Below are 25,019 nucleotides of genomic sequence, written 5' to 3'. Positions count from 1 at the left end.
GCGCAGAGATAGTAAGTGATTGGAACCCCTGGAATATCGAGGATGCATAAAGAGATGGTCGCGCTTATGTTGCTTTGGAGTTGGGCGTCGCTCTCTCTGTAGTATTCAAAGGAAATCTCTACAGGCCTGAGATTGGTCAGGGTTTTTTTCTCCTGGACTTTATTAATGTTCGCCAGGTTATGTTTATAAATGTGATAACGCCATAATTAACGCGGTGAAAATCTATTTGAAAACAAAAGGTATTCATATTTATGTAGTTGATTCATTTTGTTCTATTTCATGTCTTATTCAAGTATAATATTTGCATTTAAGACTTCAATAATGTTTTTGTTTGTTACCGATACAGATACATCATCAAAATGTTAATTAATGAATTCTAATACATTTTCAAAGCAGTTCATGCTAAAATTATTCTGAACACAGTAATAATTTAAGAAAAAAAATGAAATCCGGAAAAATCAGATATGATCTATTTTTTTGTAATTCTTGCTCTTTTTGAACAATTTTACATATATAGGTGACACTACACTTATCATGGTATGTATATTACTTTGTGATGTGTGACGCGGAAAAGCGGAAATAACGGTTTTTTTGTGTGAGTGGCAAATTATTACAAAGCATTTTGAACAAAGGTTTATCTTGTTCCAGAAACGCCGCTGAGCATTCTTAAGTCACTTAAATTCAAGGGTATATTTTTGGATTATTTAAGTTAAAAACAATTTCAACAATTTTTAATACAGGCCTAATTATCATATTAACTGCACAATGTAGCATAAGCATGTAGATATATATTTAAGCTAGGATTTGGCAGAAGTGTACTTTTGCTCTTTATTTATTTCAATCGAAAAAAAAAACGTTTTATGAAGTTAGTATATTTGTTAATGCTCATATCGAAATAAAGATCAAAATTATGGAGATCCCATTTACCACACGAAGAACTTCTAAGAAATTAAATCTTCCATTACTTCAACACCGCCGAATTAGAGTGTAACACGATTATCAATGATTTTTAAAGTTATTTAGTTTAGTTCGAATAACATTGTTTTTTAGTGATGGATGTTAAATGAAATTAAACTTTGAAAATCATTCAAATGGACCGACAAACATGTATGGTGTCGATGGTGTCTTATAAATATTTGTTACAACATGTGCCCTGTATTATGTTGCTTTTATGCGTTATACATGTTTAGATGGTAGGGGGCCGCAGTGGCCACACTATTTACATCTCGGTCATCCTCGATACTCCAGGGGTTCCGATCACCTACGATCTCTACACCCCTGGACTATCTCATCGTAAACTGAGGCAACAGAACAGAACAGGTAATTTAGTCCTTTGATGTACATCAAAAGAACCGTATAACGGTACACTGTGGTTGATTATGTGGCTTTGAAGTTGGGCGTCGCTCTCTCTGTAGTCTTCAAAGGAAATCTTTGCTGGTCTGTGATTGGTCAAATATTTTCAGCTGAGTTGCCTTCAATTTCACTATGAGATAGTCCAGGGGTGTAGAGATCGTAGGTGATCGGAACCCCTGGAGTATCGAGGATATTTACATCTCGGTATGATATACATTAAATCTAGTACACTTATACTGTACTATGAAATATCATTGATGTATTTCTGCTTTTTAGTAACCGTTATGGATAAAGTTTCAAAGGCAACAATATAGATATATATATTACTTTCGGAATAAGATCGGTACTGTTACTCCAATATCACATAACTGACAACCGTCCACATTTTATTTTTACTCAAAAACTGTGCCGTGTTTGCATCGTTATGGCAGAAGTTTGAAATAAAAACACGCATTCTAGATATATTCATGCTTATTTTTGTGATTTTACTCGTAAAAAGATAGTGTTACATTATACTGTTTTTTATTACACAGAAATTTACATAATATGCTATCTAAATCTCAGTCCAGACTGATCCGAACATTATTTTGATATCGCTATCAAATTGGACTGATTATCTAATCTAAAGTTAGATATATGCTTGTTTGAATGTTTGAATTGGTGTAAATGGAATGTTTTGAAACTGAAAATATCTACATCAGAAAGCTAGAATAACTATTTACTCGAAAAACTCAAATTGTAGATCTAACGTATACGTGTATGTGCTGTATATAGATGTATAGTACTAGGCTTACCTTGTGTAGCCCCGGACTTCTGTGACATCACAAGACCACGTGACCGCCTAGCTCATTATCTCTCAACCATAGTCGACACTACCCGTAAATCACGACCAAAACCAACCGATAGCGCTAAAAGCTAGGTGATTCGTTGTGTGTGACTTGATTTTTCATTCGTCCAAAGCAATATCCTGACGTATTATAAAAAAAAAATGTGGCTGCACAATTCCTTTAAGATGTCTCGACACTCGACATCTTACCACATCCCCTCCACCTTTGCCAGCGGGTTGCTAGTTCGAATTCAATTTGGGGCAGTTGCCATGTACTCACCGATGGTGGTGGTTTTTCTCCGGATACTCAGGTTTTCCTAAAAAATCGTAATGAGTGAAATCTCAAAACTCAGATTAGCGTATTTATCACACTTTTTATGCTTTTATAAGACATATATAATTTAATGATGTTATAATGAAGTCTGTTTTAATCAAGGAAATCATTGGTTTTAATATATTTATAAACAACTACGTGTTTCAAGAAAAAAATGGTTTTTCCAAATATTTTTTGTTTACTATCAAGAAATCAGGAAAATGATCTATGTCGAATATAACTCGTTCTGAGTAGGCCTATATAGATTTGTATAACGCATTCTTTTTGTTACAATAATGAAAAAAACAACAACAACAAATTTTATTCGTTTCAGAAGCAGTTATTCAGTATAACTTACAGTAACCTGTTAGGCCTACCTGTTACCTGTCGTCGATGTCATATATTATCGGCTTCCACCGCTCTCGCCTATAGGTTATGAGAGCATGCATGTAAAAAGATAACAGTTAGATAAAAAAAATAAATTTAATTAAAATTGCCTTTTGATAACACTTGACGAAATGATGGAGCGGTATGGAGGAGACAAATCTTATTTGCTTGTGAACATTTCAGCGCCTATGTTAGCACACCTCTCTATAAAGAGTTGTCTTTCTTTGAAAGCAATCGCGGTAAAAAATGTTCGTAAGTCTGCCCCATTTCCAAAATTACAATCAACCATATCGGAAGTCCCATAATGCACTCAGGGAATCGCCATTTCCACTTTCAGAGTTGGACTTTATTTTAAATGTTTGAAAGTTTGGCTTCTACTTGTGACTGGAGTACACTGATCTGTGATTTTACTGGTAAGTCGAATTTTAATTATGATAATTTTTTCATTGTGATAAATAGATGAACGCTTCCGAATAAAGTAATTCTTTTTTCGTTTCATTTAGCCGGCCAAACCCAAGTTAGTGGAGAACTGACAATACACTGTCACTGCAATACACATCCCATGTTTTCAGATAGAAATACTCGTCCGTCGTTTTACGTTGTAAATGAGATCGTTTTGTCATTATTTGGAAATGTTCGTATGCTAAAGACATAAAGACATGATGATTTGGATTAATATGTAAAAGAATAAAATGACAGTTTAACAGACAAACTATAGGCACACCCATTCTCGTGTTTACGTTCATTCCAAGTCGTTAACACAAATGGATCATACGAATGGTGTCGAACCCAGCAGAATTCCACGACAGGAACACGACATTTTGGAGTGTTTACATTTCTGTTCCGGTATTGATCTTTGTTTAATGTGACTGGCAGCACTGGTTATTTCCCTTTTCGGTTTTCTATGACTCAGACATGATGTAAAAATAATGACTGACTCGACCAAGGAATGACCAATGTATTGCTGTAATAGTCAAATATAGAGGGACAGTGCTATTTAATGGATGGGGCAGAGCGTTGACACTCAAAAGATTGTGTGAATTAACGAGACATAATCGAAGCTATATCTCTAATAGTGAATGTTTGTGAATATTGGATTTTTATCATGTTCAGTTGTTGGAACCGGCCACAAAAGCCTGCAGTCATGTCGAAGGCAAAGACGCAGCAGCCTGCAGTTATACATAAAGTTATAATGGTTGGAAGTGGAGGCGTTGGAAAGTCTGCACTAACACTACAGTTCATGTATGACGAGGTAAGTAGCCAGCAATGTTAAGTTATGATATACAGAACAGTGATTATTTTCCTGGGATAGTCATAGATAATGTATGTCAGCATACACTTAGATGTTGACGGGTTGTTCGAATTTCAAATTGGTGCAATAATAGAAGTAATGCAATATCGGTTGGTTATCAGGTGATATATTTAACAAAATATTTTGAATGTTATCAGTATTAAACACAGATTTTAAGAATTATTTCAAAGCTCTAGTCTTGTCTTAATTGTGATGGAAATTGGCGATATATAATATTCAACTAAAAGAGCAGTGCTTTCAATCCATTGATTCATTTAGAGTTCAATATTTACTGTCTTCCAATGAGGGCGGATTTCCAATATATCAGATCATTTAATGATCTGCGTTGATACTCAATTAAGACCTGTAGTATTTGCATACATCATGAGGTTATATTGTCAGAAGGGTGTTTTAGATATATATAAACTGTGTGCCATCTGATAAGCCACATATTATTCTGATCATTTCACCAAATGATACATGTAAACATTCACTGGATTGCTAATGCCATATCTAGTATGAGCTCTAGCTTTGCTCTATTTAATGTTTATGATACCTGATAGGCTAAGGTTTATAAACAGCTGGTATCAGACACTGCATGGTCAGTTCCAGGTCATGATCAACTAACAGACATGTTGAAGAAATCAAATATATAGATTTCTAGTTTAGACTAAATCATGATGTGGAAGCTATAGAGTGGCAGGTGCTTTTGACAACCTCTGATCACCTGTTGGTTGTAAGAGGTGTGGCAGTAGGTCAATGGTTTTCTTGATACTCTGACTAAAATACAGTTCCCTCTTACACCGCTACATCTTACAAAAACACAATAGTATCTTTATTATCAATCATATTATTTAGTGTTACAGGTGTTTAGTACGCTGAATATACAGATGTTTAAGAACTACTATACGAGGATGTATATAGGATAATGGATCATGATATAAATGAACATTCATTCAAGATTTTATGAATGGAATTGGAAAAAAAATCATTTGATGCATGCATGCAATTTTAACCAATCTCCACCGCCGACAGAGCATATATGTTATTCATCATATGAACAATAATTGGTGTTAAATCATGTATAATATATGCCTAATTAACACAAAAAATTACATAAAATGGTGCATGCGCAATCATTACTTCATTCCATATAAGATATAGTGCCACGGAATTTTTTCGGGATGCAATTAATTATTTTTCATATTTTTAACTTGAAGTAAAATTAGAAGCTCAAACTTTTCAATGGTGGTAATGGTGTAAAGTAAGTAACTTTTGTAACTGAAGAAAATTACTAAATCGTCTGGTCCTGTTTTTGATAGTGAAAAAATACCATTTGTCAGCGGTGGAGCATCTTTAACCAATCTTCTTACGGATACATTTATACTCACATTTTCTACATCAAAACATATATGGAATTACATCACTGATAATTGAAATATATCAAATATTTTTATAATTGTAAACAAATTCACTGAATAACAGGCAGATTTTCTAATCAATAATTACAAGTAAAATGTGTCTTGTATATACCGGTATATAACAGTACTGGAATTGTTGATGAATTATAATGCATGGTAATTTTGAATAAATTCCAGTGATGACCGTGTCCTTATGAACCCATTATACATGCACATTTGGCCGCAGACAGATAAATGGGGAGTAATGAACATTGATTTGTGTATACTGCACATTATACATTGATTATAGCTGATGTACTAGTAGGTCACCTGGTCTATGACAGCTAAGGATACCTGTCTGAGCTGTAGTGCTATTTGGCTACCGAGGCTGAATTGTGTAATCAGTCTGTACGGCAGACGAGAGTCCAGTGTTCACTATATATACCCTGGGAGTAAGACACTCAACACATATATCTCATTAGCCTCTCTTTCCTACTGACTTGAATTTTTATGCATCCTTTATTCCTTTCATCAGCTATATATGGAAGAACATGCTTGTCAGGTTTCTGATGTGTATACTGACAGATGACAATTCAAATTTTCTGGACAAGCATAATGTAACCTATGGTCATTAACTGGCAACTTACTGGTGGACTTATAATTAGGTCCCAAACTTACTATCCAGAGCTAGATCTAGCTAGCATGCTTGAATTGACCATTGCAGTGACACAGATGTAAGGGGCAAGTAGGTAGAAAGTTTAATTAAAGCTAAAGAGGTAAAAATAGGATGGCAGGAACTTAAGGCACTTGACCCCTTACTTATCCAATTTGGAGGAAAATAACATTTTGTGTGAGACGGAGAGGTGGAGTTCTAGTGGTAGAATGATCATAGTCATTGGTCCCCCAAAGTCAGTAGTATAAAGTCAATCAATTTAAAATCTTGATTCTTGACCACTGAGATAAAAGCTTAAATTAAGGGGCATGGTGACTGAGCGGTTTGAATGATGTCCCAACATATTACAACAAACTGCAGCTGTTAACCCTCCACCTCTGCGTCGGGAGTTTGAATCCCATGTGGAAGTGTTTAGTTACTAGTACTAGTACTGATCATGATGACTGCCTGTAAACCTGGCATGTCCTTGGACCCGATTCATTGAAGTTTCAGAAATAGCTATATGGTGCTAAAAGGATTGATTTTAAAAAACATCCTTCATGTGATTAGTAGGGTTTAGGTGGTATCTGGTTTGACATTATGATAGTAAATTATGTCAGGAAATTAGTAATATAACAAAAATGTCATGATCATGAGACTATTATTGTTTTTCAGGATTTCACATGTTTACTTTAAATAATTATGAAGTGCCCATGATATCATTTGTAAGTTACACTATTTCCTGGCTATCATATGTCACTGTTTTTACTAGAAATTCATTCACATTTATTTATAGCATGATGACATAGTAAATAGTACAGAAAACAAAATAAAGCACCTTGCCATGATAAACCATGATGATTCATGTTTGAGCAAACACAACTGTAAATTACCTTTGGCAAATAACATGGTACATTACAGTTGATAGCTGATTCGATGTTTTCTGATGATCATAGTTCATTTACATGATTTGTATTGGTGAAGCTTTTCAGTTCTTCCATATATATTTTGAGTGCGATCTCATGAGTATTTAGATTTCTGTGAAAACAGTTATTCTTATTTTATACTGTTATCAGTGTCATTAAGGTTTTCTATAAAGATCAGATTGATTATTGGTTTGTAATCGGAAGTCATAAACCGATCGATTATCAATTAAATAGTCGTCTCTAGTAAATTATATTTTGGACATTAAAATTTGCTGTTTGTTATTTATACTTTTCAGTGATATTTTCTTTGGATATGGAATATTTACACAAAAGTTTTAAAGTCTTTTAAAAAATTAATCGTTGTATTAAACATATAATATTTATTTTCTGTGTAGAAACGAGAGTGCATTTACAACAGCAACCTAGTTACGATTGAAATATTTATCTGTTAAACTATATATGTCAAAAATAAATCTGCAACATAATTATACAGTAATTATTGTAACAATTTGACAAACGATTTTCGATTATGGATTTTCATAATTGATAAGTAGGAATCGGAAAGGACATTTCAACTTTACTTGATATTATCAACAGATTATTGATTATAATCAATAAACGGCATTCCACTATATATTAGCTAACTAGTATTAAGCATTAATATATTACTATGCATAGATTTGGGTGTAACAATAAATATAGTGAGGGAGCTGGAAGCTGCGACAGCAGAACAACAAGTGATGTGTACATGTGTGTCGTGTCCTAAAGGAAATGGAGGACAGAGGGTGGAGCTACAAGGGAAACTGAATCATTCACATTTTATAGGGATTACTGTCATTCGTTTTATGTACATCGCAGTAACAATACTAAAAATATGGATTAGGTAATGACTCTTTGTTTGTAAGATCATTTAAAGTATTGTTAATGTAACTATATTATCAGGGTTTAATTTAGTTTTCAGGTCTTGCTCTCAGTGTACTATTGTCCTTCAAGCTATACAGTCTTACAAATGTAATTAATTAATCTTATAAAATATGACACTGTACATTATTACATGTATAAAAATAAATTCTCATTGCATGCATATATTGTATGCCATGAATAATGTAATTTGCTAATCTTAGAATTTTGGTAGAGCTTCATTAAAGATGCTCCATCGCTGACAAACGGTATTTTTTCTCTATGAAATACATGAGCAGGCGATTTAGTATTTGTCTTTGGTTACAAAAGTTACTTGATTTACACCATTACCACCATTGAAAAGTTTGAGCTTCTCATTTCACTTCAAGATGAAAATACCAAAAATAATATTTTGCATCCCGAAAAAATTCAGTGACACTATATCCTATATATATATTGAATGAAGTACTGATTGCGCATGCAACAAAAGCAAAATAAGTCATTTCGTATTATGTTTTGTGTTAATTAGACATGATATACACGATTAAACACCAATTATAGTTCAAATGATGAGTATCGTTTATGGTCCGTCGGCGGTGGAGCATCTTTAAATATGTATTTTAAAAAAACTGCAATTGTGGTAAATACTACCACTGGTAATTTTTTCTTTGGTGATACTAATTACAAATGACTCTAGATACCCATATATAAATTGAAAATTTTATTATGTAATAGCTTATAAATTATGTTAGTTTTTAAGTATTATGTTCATATGTTTGAAGATTTTTGGTGGTTCCCTTATTTAAAACCAGATTGAATATTTGAATTCAGTAAACAAAAAGTTATTTTGTGTAAATATATTGTCCATGATGGATCATATAGAATATTAAATTTTGAAAAAAAAAAAAAAATATATTGTTAGTAAGCAGTAATAGATGTTTAAAAAGCTAGGTGTAATACCTCCTGAACTGAATATATATGTGTGTGTGTCTAAAAATAGATGAAGAGAACTGTGCATGTAGCACTCCCTCAGTAGTCCAATTTTAAACCAGCTGTGTTCTTATGGAAGACAAAGATCACATCACACGATAAAAAATATTGATGTAACATGTGGAGAGATGAGCTGGGATAAAAGTCCTAGCACAGTGGAGGTCCATTCCAAGTTAGAACTGTTAGTATTCTAATTCTGTCTTTGCATAATACAGAGTTATCTGCCCTTGCGGGTAGGTATTGATTGTGACATCATGGTCATCTGTTTGCGAGGTCAGTGTAATGTCATACTTAAGTTAGAACTATTAGTATTTTAATTCTGTCTGTGCACAATACAGAGTTATCTGCCCTTGTGGGTAGGTATTGATTGTGACATCTTGGTCATCTGTTTGCAAGGTCAGTGTAATGTCATACTTTTCAGAGAAAAATGACGTGAATTTCACTCCCAAAATGATGACGTCATAATGGGTACCTACCCGCATGGGAGGTAACACTGTAATTTGCAGAGACAAAAAGTCAACCAGGTTTATTTTAAGAAACAGGATGGAGCTATTCAAATGACTTTGAAAGCTTCATCCAGTTATTCTGTAACAATTCTTATAATTTTTATTTTTTGTAAATGATACCCGGTAAGCTGTTTTGTTTCATTAATACAATGAAAATAGACTGATGTCTCTTGGATATCTCCTAGATATCTTCTGGGCCTTCAGTTTGACTCAAATGTCAAATTAATAAATCATATATTCATTTTGTTGTGATGCTGTGCTTCAGGTAAGCTTGACTGAAAATTTTTATTGAATTCTCCGGAGTTTGTATCTCGGCTTGGTCATGATCAGTTTTTCAAATCCATTGATCTTTAATTTGATTATAATGCTAGGTACTTGTAAAATCTTTTCTATATGAGTACACCTTGATATGTAATATGAGTAAATGTTCTCTTGTAACAATTCTTGTTTTAGACCACATTGCAAGAATTTTATAATTGCTAACATTATAGTATTACCACATTGTATTGATGTGTATACAACGTGGCATTTTAATGAATCCCACATGTACACGATTCAAATATAGACCAGATTTTATGTCTGATTTACTTCAATTTCTTACATAAATACAGACTTTGGCCAAATAATCACAACCGGAGAAGTTGATTCTGTGAAGTTACTCAACATTATTTCAATAGACTTAACCACAGATACCTTGTTATTTAGAAATGTCTAGAAATAGAAAATAGTTTTCATCGAACGTCTCCACAAAGGTCCTGATGAATGTTCTCCATTTTTATGCCCTGTAAGATATTTAAGGAGAAACTAAATGTATATAATTCTACCACATAACCGATAATGTAGAGTTAGGTGAGCCGATTAAAGCGTTCAGGGTCACTGACCGTTGTTGTATAGGTGGCTCAACAAATTGATTGTCTACCTGTGTTAAAGAATATATACGCAGTGACCACAAGAATCTCTGTCATGTGAAAATGTGAATTGTAGCGTGTAGATTATTCAAATTAGCATACATAGCTATCTGTGTATTTTGGGCACTTTGCTGGTTAAATCTGAAAGAGGATATATACGGTAGACCATTTCAATATAAAGAAAAGCAATTCTGCATCAAATCTGTGTGCCTGTCTGGTTTCTTTCCTTCATTCTGCTGTTTCAGATGTCACAACATGCATCCTTTTTATGCCCAGTATTTTTATAATGATACCAATACCGGAAGCAGGTATATTAGATATCCCTGTAGATTTTGGAAGATAAAATTTCTTTTTATGGGAGTTATGGTGCCTGAGTGATGAAAACCTCTGGCTGTGTAGCTACTACTTCTATATAATCTTTTGATCGGCCTTATCTTTCTGTCAGGTTTTTTTTTTCTGGGAACTCCGGTTTTCGTCTGGCCAGCAGTAGTTGACAAATCCTAAAGTAACCCAGGTGGTATTAGAACATGAAACTAAGATACATGTACATGTATTCCCAAGTTTCAAATTAGAGGGAGATAATCTAATACAGAAGAATTCAATTGAGAAAATCAGTAACTTAGGGTCTAGTGGCCACTCTTCTTTTCATGTACAGTAAGTTAATTATCAGAAATTTTGAAATGATTTCAGTACCTCTAAACTACCTGACAATCTGTCTGATAGAAACAACTCTAATTATTCACTGCTTTTGGTTCTTATTTCCCTGTATTACCACACACTCTCACTAAGGGGAAAACTCATCCCTGGTACTCTCCAGTATGAATGAAGATCCATGTGAAGATGAAGTGTTTATCAGTACCAAACTCATAAAATCGTGACTCTAAACATCCTTCTGCCATGATTCCTGCTTTTATCAGTACATTGTGATCTTTTCACACATAGACATAACTTCTTATGAAGACCAATTTCAGGCTCCCGAGCTCAGCCAGGCCCCAGTGTTATCAGGCAGTAGGTCTCTCTGTAGGGCTGTACAGCCTGTTAATGTTATTGATAATCAACTAATTAGAAGGTATTCTCTGTGTAATGCTGCAGCACATTATTGTTATGGCTGTGTAGAGTAAAAACTTGATTGTCTAGATTTATGATTTGACCTTGACCTTTTGATGTGACATTATGGAATTGTTAGTGAATGGCAAATGGAATTATCTGCTCAATGAACTCTCAGTACAGTATACGTCAATGGAGCAGTTCATTGGAGTGTAATAACAATTGAGAAAATAGATTGGTTATAGGTAAAGTGTTGATTTAAGTCAGTTAAAGCTCGGACAAGAGATCACAGTCTACAGGAGCCTGTGGCCCATACCTATCAGTGATTTTCTTACTCAATAATTTCTTGGGCTTGTACCTTTTTAATTAGAAAAACTTTACATTGCATCATTCTTGAAACATGTATATTTTAGATTTTTTCTTTATTTGGGAAAATATTAAGATAAAATTGGGAAAATAAGCAAAATTTCTCTAGGGGAAGGGGCCTTGTTATTCAGCCCCAAATGAACCTTAAAATCACTTTCTATAACAGGTACCTGTTTATGTTGAAGTTGAGAAATAGTCTCGTCTGTTCTGACATGATTACTGCAAGTCATTTGCATGGGATAGTTATAGACCTCAGTTATATGGTTTTTAGTGAGGTTATAACCAGCTTCTACACAACCTCAAAGACACCGTCTTGTTTATGGGCGCTTTGAACATGAAGTTTGAAGGCTGTCTTGGAATTTGAATAAAACATTTATCCATGTTTTTTTTCTTACGTTTTCTAAGAGATTAAATCATGCAGTTATCGGATGGTGTTATATTGACAGATATATTAATGAATCATTTCTGGATTCGACAAGTAGTAATGAAAACCAGCATACGATGTCATGCCCGTGTGGGCGGGCGATATAAATGTGGTATGGAAATAGAAAACCGTTATAATTAATTGGAAATGCTTTTCCAATCAATCTGATGGCAAAGTTAGATAGAAGTCTGGATGAATACGGTTTCACAGTAGTGGATCATAATGTTGATGTATTTTATCAGTGTATCGTTATAGACAACATTGACCACCGTGGCTCAGTGGTTAAAGTGCTCCAATACATTACTATACTTGTCCCCGTCCTTTTGGTTATAAATGAGTTTTACAGTTCAGACAAAATTCTTTCTTTATAATCCTGGCAATCATAGTTTTCAAATTCCAAATTTCATGAAAATGTAGATGGATAACATTTGTTTTATGCAACACAATGGCGAAGTGTGAAGTAACAAGGGCCTTGATGGAAAAATTGACCTTTTAACAATAGGTCTCAAATGTGACTTTTAGATCTAATGGCACTTCAGTGACCTTCAAAACTTGACTTTGTATGTGATCTTCAAGGCTCATTATTTTCATGGTTTTCTAGAAATTCTAAATTATTTCAATAATTTTTTTATGAATTTATGACTGAAGACATTTACAATTGAATGTATTCCGTCTTTGCGTATTACAGAGTTGGCTCCCTTGTAGGTAGGTATCGATTGTTACGTCATTATTCTTTTAGCGCAATTCACGTCGTTTTCTCCAAAATGTATGACGTTACACTCGCAAACACATGACCTGACAATTAAATCCTACCTGCAAGGGCAGATAACTCTGCAATATGCAAATATGGAATACCGGTATGTACCATCATATAATATATATATTGAAAAGAGTTAATTAGTTCATTGTTGCATTACATTATCATGATTCTGTAACAAGAATTTTGCGAATTTCGAGAACTTCTTCCCTGCTGGTGATACAGTATGTACTTTGTTCAACAATATCAGTAGTCAGTGTTGAATAATAATTTTAATTTTCATGTTTCAGTTTGTGGAGGACTACGAGCCAACGAAGGCAGATTCCTATCGTAAGAAGGTGGTCCTGGATGGAGAGGAAGTTCAGATCGATATCCTTGACACTGCTGGACAAGAGGACTATGCAGCTATCCGAGATAACTATTTCCGATCTGGGGAGGGGTTCCTCTGTGTATTCTCCATCACAGAACAAGAGTCGTTTCAGGCTACAGCAGAATTTAGGTAAGACTTCTCATAGATTCTTTTTAAAATACCACTGGAATTTTCACCCAAATTTTCTTGCATAGCTGTGCCTTTGATTTTATTCGGGATCAAGTATCTAAGATGGTTGTCATAGCCTCCAATCCACAAAAATTATGCCCATAAACTTAATATTTCTTCATTTGAGGAATCACTATAAGCCAATATATATACCTGGCCATGGGTATTAAAATGAAAACTGAGTTAAGTTTCAAGATGGCTGCTGAAAGAGGACTTCATGTGATTGTTGGAAATTATGTTCTATAGAAATATAGCTTATATTGCTTTTTGCCTGTGGTATTTATGGCAAATTAAAAGTTATGAAGGTGTTCACTTTTGAGAAACAGATGGAATGGTCACTATTTCCAGTCCTCAGCTGTTTCGTCAAAATGTTATACTTGTGAATCTTGCTGAAAACTGAAGATGAAGATATACCGTGTAGTATATATACAAAAGACATATTTAGCTTCATATTGTAGTGTCATTTCTGTCATAGGTACTGATCGCTGGTCGTTGTATTTTCTTCGGGTAGTCCAGATTTCCTCCACCAACAAATAAAACCTGGAACATCCTTGCAGGGACCCTTAAGCTTGCTGTTAATATGACCCAAACTAAAAAAAATTCCAAACCCTGTTTTAGTATATAATCCACGTAAAAATGATAATTCAGAAAGCTGTTTAGCCGACAGGTTTTAAAAATTTCGCGGTTTGATCTAAAAATGAGAAAATCATATGTTAGAGATTTTGAATTTTCGCAATATGAATTTTAACTATTTCTCATTATTTCGCGGATCAAATTTTCTTGGTCATAGCAATGTACCGCGAAATCGCGAAAATATCATCCCTGTGAAAATAACTGGCTATATGGTATTCACCCATGAAAGTCCTGTAAACAAATTGCTTGTCCCCACTGGTATATTTAAGTCTTTGTCATTTTGTGAAACCATAACTGGTTATACACCAAGGAAGGTTCAAAGTCTTGTGACTGTCCTAGCTGTGGTAACTTGATCACTTTTCTCTGTGTAACTACCACTAATGATGTATCATTATTGTCTAAAAGTAAAGTCAGATCTATAGCAGAGCGAGGACAATAGGATATCATTTAGATCGACATGATAGGGACAGACCACTTGGCCTAAATTGTCTTACTTTGGAGTGCTATCATAATATGTTTTGTAACAATGGTAATGAGGCATTCACGCTGAATTCAAGTGAAAGTGAAATGAGTAATTTAAAATTCATTGCATCTCAAATGGTAAATATCAGCTTTTTGACAACATAACATATCTGAATGAATCGGAGTGGAATAGATACGATAATTCAGTGTTTTAAATAGAAATATATGTTTCGGTTTGGTTTCATTAGACCAAATAACAGCAAGGGCGGAAAAAAAATTCCTGAAAATGTTTTTGTGGAAGAAGGCTCAAGATCCCATAGAAAAAAATATGTCTAGCTACTTTCTCTTTTGCTGTATATATGTGGTCATGGATGCTGAAGTTCAGATTTGATTAATTAGCATTCATAGCATTGTGATTAAGTGAAAATATTGACTAATATCAGTCTAAGTTCATACTGAAATTAGACTAAAACTTGTGTTATTTGTTATAGTAATTACCTAGGTAGTTATAAGCACTCCTTACTAAATCTAATAAATGTAAGCTATGCCACATACACTTGAGATAAAGGGATGTATCTAAAGATACTTAGTAGACCACCTGTTACACAAATTTGTCAGCTTAATTAATGGCTCTTAATCAAGCAAATTTTGAGTTTACCATCCTGTACACTTGCCTCGGGAATCCTAAATTACATCTAACAGACTTGGAGGGTTGGAGAGGTAGGTGGCTCAGCAGATTTTGTGTAGGAACAAGTGCCCTCCTCCCGCATGTTTTGGCTTCTCCCATTCCACACCAAACATTACAGCATTCCTACATCAGTGGTTGGTCTTTATTTATTTTTTGAATGACTATGGATATTTGTTGAATTTAGAAGGCTGTTCTTTAATCATTAGTGGGGGTTGATACCCAGCTGTAAAAATGGCTGCCATATTGTATGTTCTTTAATGGTTAGTGGGAGTTGATACCCAGCTATATAAATAGCTGCCAGGTTGTATGTCTAGTATTGAGTGATGGATTAGTCTAATAGACATGGGCCTACGGCTTATTCTCTTAGTCTTTTGGAGAATGATATAAAGGGTCGATTGATAGACAATGACCATTTTCATTTGTCAGGCTTCGAAACATTAGATATATTGGGCTAGACTTGTTTATAATATGATATTGGCTTTAAAGATCTATATGATTTTGGTCGCCCATGTAAATTTTATGTTACCCGGCTTAAATGTGTTCTATACCGGTCAAAATCCATCAATATTTGCAAGAGTTACGAGACTTGATAACTTCACCTAAATAACTTTTTTTTTTGTGAATCTGTGCAGGCGACACATCCACTTCCAAGGAATTCTTGTAATCAATATCAGTAATTACGGGAAATTATAGTAATCTTCTTATTTTAATATCTAATTACTTTGGATGTTAGCTAAAGTAAGATATTAGGATATTAATAATAACAGTTTTGTAGGCGGGTTTCATTGATAAGATCACTGATTACAGCAGATACATTTACCAGGTATGTTTTATACCGTGACACATCGATAATAGGATTGAAAGGGCAAAGGTTATACAGATAGGTAATAAAGTCATTATGATTTTAGAATTCTAGCTGTATTTCTAGGAAATATTCATATTTGTACTGCAGATAAATAAATGATGTATTTCAATATCATTTCTAATGTCAACAGTTTCATCGGATGAGGTTCTTGATCTTCCAACCTAGAGAAGAAAGGCTAATGGCTGCATATGTCAGCCACCTTAACCACTCAGCCAAACCCAGGGATGAAGGGCTAGTGTTAACAATATCAGACGCCTTTTATAACCACTCAGCCACCACTGCCATAAGCCGATATGGAGGGTTGGCGGTTGAAAGTTTATTGAATCTACCACTTGCCAACATCATACGTATAAAAGTGAAAAAAAGTAACTTGAATTTGCCATTTATAATAAACTTGAGACATGAGCCTTTGAGCAGGTAGCTCCATAATCTGAAGTATTGCTCTATTTTGAATATGAGTATAAATGTTTGATGTTATTGAACAGCTTTCATCAGCAACCATTACATTAGGATGACATTGCATGATTATACAGGATATTGGTCTAAAGTATGGAAGGGAACTCTCATCAATGTAAATTTGTCTCTTGAGAGGATGTTTATGTGAATTAGTACTGCTGAATATGTAACAATACCATGCTAACAGAATCCATTCAATTACAAGCTAGCACAGCTCTTTGTTATATCTGTTATTTACAGAGCTGAGTGGTTAAAGTGCTTGATACTCTGATACTGTAACTCTCGACATCTGAGTTACAGTGGCTGAGTGGTTCAGGTGTCTGACATTCTGATACTGCAGCTCTCCACCTCTGAGTTACAGTGGCTGAGTGGTTAAGGTGTTTGACATTCTAATTACAGTGGCTGAGTGGTTAAGGTGTCTGACACTCTGATTCTGTGACTCTCCTCCTCTGAGTTACAGTGGCTGAGTGGTTAAGGTGTCTGACACTCTGATGCTGTGACTCTCCACCTCTGAGTTACAGTGGCTGAATGGTTAAGGTGTCTGACACTCTGATGCTGTGACTCCACCTCTGAGTTACAGCGGCTGAGTGGTTAAGATGTCTGACACTCTGATTCTGTGACTCTCCAACCCTGAGTTACAGTGACTTGAGTGGTTCAGTTGTCTGACACTCTGATGCTGTGACTCTCCACCTCTGAGCTACAGTGGCTGAGTGGTTAAGTTGTTTGACACTCTGATATAAGAAATATAACATCTTGTATCTAATATTTTATGAGTAGTTACCATCTTTATTATCAGACTGGCTATTTGATATGGCCACTCCTTAGACAGATACAACCGTTTTCAGTAGATAGTAAACCTTCCCTATCCTGATACAGTAGCCATGTAGAGATAAGTTATAGACAGAATTATATGATAACCTCAGAATATTGCTGGTCTCCATTGATAGATTGTGATACACCTTAACACAGGGTTTAACACCCTCCCATGTTGGTATATGATACGGAATAGAATCTCCCCAGTAGAGATATAGAATGACATATGAAACAAGTTCCATGATTTATGTGTATGAACTTTAATATTAGGTCATTAAATATTACTGTGGTTTGTTGGTAGCCCATACTATGACCATAATAATAGTACACTCGGGTTCCTTCTCAAATTCAGTGATATTTAACTAAAGCGTACATATGTTATAAAATAATGTGGTAAAATACCTATTTATCGATGGGGGATGTGGATGTGGCGCAGTGGTAGAAGGCACAGGTATGTTTGGCTAGGCGATTGGGTGCCGTAGATCGTGAGTTCGAGGCCCGGATAGGGCACGAGTCAATAAATTGTCATGCTTTGTTAAATTGTATTTCTTTGATATTTATCGATATGCCAAACACTTTCTCTTAAAACTGGAACCTATGATAAGTATCTTGAATTCAAATCTAAAATGAGCATGATTTTTCGCACTTATTCAATTATGTCGAATTTACGCCAGATATGTTCTATATATCATATTAAAACTTGGAATTAAATATTTGTTTTCCTTTAGGTTTGTATATCCAGCGACCTTGATCCTGTTTATAGATATAGTTGTAAGCATTGATGATATGAAAAAAAATGTATTCATCATTTATGCAAAAGCATACTTTCCCTAAAAGGGATTGATCCCAAGGGACTTCTTGCTGAAATTGGTCAAAGTATTAACAGTTTCTCATAGTGAAAGCTTTTAGAGAAAAAAGCTTCTTGAAGAATGGCTTACATATGCATGTTAACGTTATTCCTTTTCATTGTGTAATGTAGAATAATTGAGCATTTATAGAATAGACAATGGTGCCACTTTATATGGAAACTGATGACACCTCACCGACCTAAAACAGATACTTGCCTCAAACATGCACATACATATATTGCACTCATACAAAAAACCAACCCTGATTTCTTCTGGTACATATGTAGATATGAATCCCCATCCCCTGAGTTGATATGGGAGATGCTGTAAACCATCTATTTAGCCAGCTGATCCACAGGTGCCGGAAGTCAGCATCTAACTTAAGGTCCAAAGATTGCACAAACATTTACTACAGAATCAGGAAGAACTATTTGTCTTATCAGTATGTATGTTTACAGACCAGATAGACAAAAAAAAATGCTCCACTGCACCAGAACCAAATGCTCACTCCAGTGATAATCTGGTTTTATTTAAGCCAATTAAGGATGACTAACTTAACTTGGTAAACACCTAGCTACCAGTACTGTGACTTCTTCTCGCAAAAAATGGCCATGGTGGCTGAGTGGATAATTAGTTGTCTTGATAATATTACCAAAAGTCCACCCACCTTTGGGTCGTGAGTTTGAAAATCCTATGTGGGGCAGTTGCCAGGTGACTGTGGTTAGTGGTTTTTCTCTAGGTTCCCGGTTTTCCTTCATCATCTGAAACTGCCACTCAACTTAAATAACCCTGACTGTTAATAGAACGTTTAACTAATTAAACCAAAAAATCACAAAATAACATATCCTAGCTGACTTCAGTTTCGAAGGGAGTCAAATCTAAAGTCAATGAGATAGAATTGCATTTAATAGGTCTTATAAATATAGTTTCGAACTTACAACCCAGAGTTGGAGGACTAGTGGTAAGACATCATATCCACTCTGTCATTGGGGCCTCTATGTCAGAGCTAATGGTAAATTTTAGGTGATACCCATTACTACTTGCAGGCATAAGTATTCTGATGAAGTGATAAAATTTTAATTTAAAATGTTATATTGGGAAATTTTTGATGCCCAATTTAATAACATAAGTATATGTCTTTGTAAGTTGAAGGAAACTGAAAATTGTAAATGTCAACTGGTTAATGGATATGATCATCGATAAGCGAAAACTGTAGCAATATATGAATTGATTCTAAAAATAGTATTCTACACATACATACATACATTACAATATATAATATCGGAACTTTCTAATAATATAAATATTGCTTGAGAATTAACTCAGATTTATAAGCAGACTTTTAGAACTTTCATATTTTCTTCACCTGTTTCCTGTATCATGAAAAAAAATCTTCAGGGTTCTTTAGCGTGCTTCCTTAAATAGTACCCTGGTATATATATAGTACCCAGGTTTAAAGCTGTTTTTTTCTCTATCAGATTTCTATCAGTATAGATCAATAGGTTCCTAGAAAACAGAAATGTAAATACTTAATCTCAAATGTGATATATACTAACTGTATGATGTAGTAACTGGTTTGAAATGTTTTTCTCTTTTAGAGTGAAGGAAGGTGTGGTATTACCGTATTCGACTCAATAAGCGCCCATGTCCCTATAAGTACCTCTCCCCATTTTGAGGAAGCATCGTTTTCAATAACAAAGGCTTAACTAGATGACCATAACTAATCTGATAAGATCGACAATTTGCAAAATTTTTTTGTGTTAGTTAGCACCTTTATCAATTTTTACATTAGTCATGGTTTAAAACCCCTGGAGACTGCTTTGATTGTGTCTGAATATGTGTAAATACATGAATTCAAGCGCCTACAAACCACTCAGGTGTGAAAATCAAAACATATTTTAAAAAGGAGTAAATAGGGTAAAGGTAGCTACTTTATAGATCCAATAATACATTAGTTATCATAAACACTGTCTTCCTAACTCCCATAAATAATATTATACCACAGCAGTCAATGATTAGTATTACAGGTTAACTGTAACACATGCTTTCGCACCGCTTATCAGTTACAATTAAAATAGAAAGAACATATTGTGTCTTTCAATTGGTATTATTAAAAGCTAAGCAAGTTGATTGGAATTGTCCCATTGTTAATTATGAAGTTGTTACTTACTCACAGAGATGAGCCTTCAATGTTAAAAATTCACAGTCATTTATTCGATTTAAAATAGTGAGACCATTTTCTTAAAACGTAAGCTGTATCAATAAATTTAAGAATGTGTGTTTAATATGGTTCTGATATGCTTAAAACAGTTTTGGTTAGTTAAGGATTTCGCCATAATGTTGATGTTTATGAGGAGCTATATTAGTATGAAAAAAACCTGAGCCAGATAATTCACTAAGCTAGTTGAATTATGATTTTGTAGAAATATCGGATACCTCAATCTATGTCGTAATACCCGCACTGATAAAGCCGCATCACAAAATGTTAACAGAGCCAACCTGGTTTTCATGGACAAACAGGTACGATGTATATGTATATGGTTCCTTGTTTGTTTATAATTCCACTTTAAAGCCAGTGAAATTAGATTCTCCATATGGTATGTTGATGATGTAAATTTGAGGCCTGTGAGGTGCTTGCTGTTGATTCTGTTTAGATAGCGCTCCATTTATATATACCTACTCTATTGGGTATTCTGTAAACATCAAACTTGATCCTCATCCATGACAAAATAAGCAATAGACAGAGTCATCAAGATGGTAAATTAATGTATGCTGTAGGTTGTGTATACCCCAAATGTAGCCATATGTTACTTTCCATATAGATTCTCTGTTCAAAGTTTAAATTGCTGGAGATATTATAAGAAACTATTTAAATTCCAAGTCTGGAACAGTTTATTTGATATTTCCTGGGATTGATGAGTTGATATTGATGATATTTAGTTATGTTATAAATTATAAAGATTAACTCTGTATGCTTGCGGAGATTATTTCGCAATGGCAAAAAAACTATAATAGTTTGACCTATGTACATGTGGTCTTTAGCCCACCATCTGATGATGGTGACTGACCTTTCTAGTATCAAGGCAATGATTTCCTTATAAATTTGATTGAAAAAGATAAATCATTAGTCATTTTGTAATTGAAACAAGTCTCAAACTAAAAGATTAGGCCTAAGCAATAACAATTCAAAAGTTTGTTTGTGCAGAACATTATCTGCATGCAGCATTTAGAAAACTCCTGTCCTGTGACTGCAAAAGCTGTGGCAAATATAATTGATCTGTTTCAACACTTGTCTGTCAACCATAGAAATTTGGAAATTACATCTTCTCTAGACCATTATGGTCCCATCTGCAAGCTGCAAATGTTAAATAATTTCATGTCCCTTTACTGCAGGTTTTTTCTCATGGCCATGTGGTGTGTATAGGTCTTAGATTGGGACTCCAGATATGATACACCAACAATCATGCTGGGTAACAAATACATCGGGGGGAGGCATAAGATATTTTTATTGGCGACTTAAGTTGTTTACATGTCAATTGGACTGCGTACAAAACCCAAGTTAAAGCACTCTCATGTGTAATATGTGTGCACAAGTGCTGTATAGTCTATGTATTCCAAGAGGAAGATGGATTTTTGGCCCATAACAGTGTAATTTGGCTCCTCTGTATGGTAAAAGTTTTTCCATGGCTAACCTTATTTACACATTTTCCGTTTCTATATTTATTTACTTGAGATTTACATTTTGGATTGGAGTACTCCCCCATGGTTAAGGATCAGATTCGTTGTCGTTTTGAGGAGACTCGAAAAAACAGGAAAATCACAAAGTTAGCTATGAGGAATTGTTTTTGTAGAACTATACGGATACACATTCAATCTACAGTCTTAATAACCTCACTATGATGGGCCCATCCATCTTAATGTAAACAGAGACACAAACTGGGTTTCTTCATGATAAAACTGTTAGAAAATGTGTAAATGTTTCTTGTTTTAAATCCACTTTATGTCCCCCCCACCTCGTAAAATAAGGATTCTCATATATGGTTTTGTTGTTGATTGATAAAATTTTGAGGGCTCTAGTGTAGGTGTCTATGCTGTTGATTCTGTTTAGATTAGCGCTGATGTGGTTATATAATCTCCCCTACTCTTTTAGGGGTAATACTGTAAACATCAAACATTGATCTCAACATGAACAAAATATGAAATGGAGACACGAGTCACTGATAGATGGTAAACACAGTGGTCTGCTGTAGGTTGTAGTCACTTCCCCAAAATGTCGCACAAATAGATTACTGTTCCATATAGCATCTCGTGTTTCCAATAGTTTAAATTGCTGGAGACTATTATAAGAAACAATATTTAAAATCCTTTTTAAAGTATAGTCTGGAACAGTTTATATTGCATAGAGAGTACACGAGGGAATCTGTGACTGAGTTTGAATATTTGATGATATCTAGTTATGTTAATAAATAATAAACGAATAACATCTGTACTGCTTGCGGATGATTATTTCGCTGTAAATGGCCAACAACTAAAAAAAGTATTTTACCCAAAATAACAATGTAGTCTTTAAGACCACCATCCCTAGATGATGGTGACGAGTAGACCATTACTAGAATCAAGGCAAATGAATTTCCTTATACATTTATGAATGAAAAAGAAAAATACATTAGTCATTTTGATATTTGAACACAATTATCAAACTAATAAAAGATTCGCCCTAAGCTCAATTAAGATCTCAAAAGTTTTTTCTTTGTGCCGAATCATTAATCTATCCATGCTCGCACATTAGAAACACTCCTGTCCTTGTGACTGCAAAAGCTGTGGGCAAAATCTAAATTGATCTGTTTTCATCACTTGTCTGACAACCAAAGGATTAGGGGAATTACTCTCCGTCACTAAGTCACTTTAATGGTCCCATCTGACAGCGTGCAAAATGTTTAAAATTTCAAGGACGACCGTTTACTAGCACGTTTATACCTACCCAAGGCCATGTGCGTGTGCTACCTCGGTAGATTGGTGAATTCCAGTAACAGAACTGAACCCCACCAGCTTTCCCCCCCCTGGTACAACCCCCCCACCCCCCCCCCAACCCCCCATTCGTGGTCTCCCATAACAAATATCGTAATGAGCTCATATTGTTGACATTGCACCTTTGGACTGCGTAACAAAGAAAACAGTAAACACTCTCTACTTGTGAATCTTATGTTGCGAACACGTGCTGGCACAAGTTGTAGTAATATCAAGAGGGACAAATGATTTTTGCCCATAAAAGTAATTAGTATGGCTCCTCAGTATGGTAAATGTTTTCTAATTGGCACACCTTAAAATTATCACATTTTTTGCGTTCTATATTCTATATACTGTGATTTATAATTTTTTGGAATTTGGATTACATCCAAGGTTATCATGAAGAACCTTCCGACACACTGACACATTTTTTGCAGTTTTTACAGATTTTTGCGTATTTACTACAAATATACTGCGAACTATTTGCAAAATGTATATCGAACACAAACATATACTTGGTTAACAGTCAGTTTAGTTTAAGACAACACTGGCGAAGCTATAATTGAATTGGAAGGAAAGCACATAGTATCTATAAGAAAAATTCATCTTTCTGTTGGCTTGGTACCGCTGGCAACATACCTCAAACAGATATGGCCATCATTGACCCTAGAGGGTGGAGGACATATGTTGAAACATAACCACACCCGCTGCCCCTAGGAGTCCCTGAAAGTAAAACAGTTATTGAGCTTTGAAGGCAAACTGAACAGAGACACTGTCTAAATAAATTCCGAATGTCTAAATAGGCAAGATCATGAGAGTCAAGCCAGGCATACGTTCCCTCAACGGATGTGAGTCAGAGCCAGGCATTAGTCCTCACTGATGTGAGTGAGCAGGCATTAGTGTCCCCTCTCGGTTGTGAGTCGAGCCATGGCATTAGTCCTCACTGAATGTGAGTCGATCCAGGCATTGGTCCCTCATCTTTTCAAACTGTTTACTACTGATCTTTCTCGCTCACATAAAGTAAATTTTCTAAGTACATCCCTTTTTCAGTGATCATATGTTACTATTTTACTCTTATGTATATTTTCTTTTCAAGGGAATCTGATATTAAGGGAAAGGAAAAATATGACATCATTCCTTTTTCTTATCGGAGGGAAAACAAATGAGAGACTTAGAACACAAACGCCAAGAACATAGATCAGAGGCAGGCATCCAATACAAGGAGCACAGCAGTGGACAGTCTCAGTATGTTGCGTGTACGGTGGCCGCCAAGAACGCTCGCGCTAAAGACGATAAGTATAAGCAAAATGACACACTTCGACTTGCAAACAAAAGTTAATGTTTATTCAAAGCAACTTCTCTGCACTCCTTTTTTTTTTTGATCATTAGCTCACATTTCATATACCAGCCTACTGTTTTCTCCTCTTTAAAATAGTTTGTCTTCTGGGGTGGGGGGTGGGCGGGTGTTCAGGCACTTCACCTTATATTAGAACAGCTTTATACAGTGGACTCCCTATAATCTAGACTCGAACCATCTGTCATCCCTCTGACATAACTTAGGTCCATGGATGAGAACTGTCAGACACTAACTGAACTGCAATGAAAGACACTGTAGCTTCATGATCAAAATTTATTATCAGACAACATAAAAACTGTGCTGAAT

General features: G+C 34.9%; 1 protein-coding gene across 1 annotated transcript; it reads left to right on the top strand.

The window, feature by feature from the left end:
- The first annotated feature begins 3,154 nt into the window (after positions 1 to 3,154).
- On the top strand, positions 3,155 to 13,549 carry LOC138314379 (ras-related protein O-RAL). The gene is made up of 3 exons (XM_069254683.1): positions 3,155 to 3,292; positions 3,993 to 4,131; positions 13,337 to 13,549. The coding sequence occupies exons 2-3, from the start codon at positions 4,024 to 4,026 to the stop codon at positions 13,547 to 13,549; spliced, it is 321 nt and encodes a 106-aa protein (XP_069110784.1). The 5' UTR covers positions 3,155 to 3,292; positions 3,993 to 4,023.
- Positions 13,550 to 25,019: the final 11,470 nt, after the last annotated feature.

This window comes from Argopecten irradians, chromosome 2 (assembly GCF_041381155.1).
Source record: "Argopecten irradians isolate NY chromosome 2, Ai_NY, whole genome shotgun sequence".
NCBI lineage: Eukaryota > Metazoa > Mollusca > Bivalvia > Pectinida > Pectinidae > Argopecten > Argopecten irradians.
This window is presented reverse-complemented; position numbering and strand designations above follow the sequence as displayed.

Bases quoted from the DNA above. Each gene is read 5' to 3' on its own strand.
- LOC138314379 (XM_069254683.1), top strand. From the start codon at position 4,024: ATGTCGAAGGCAAAGACGCAGCAGCCTGCAGTTATACATAAAGTTATA. The intron at 4,132-13,336 runs GTAAGTAGCCAG...TTCATGTTTCAG, and splicing joins TACAGTTCATGTATGACGAG to TTTGTGGAGGACTACGAGCC.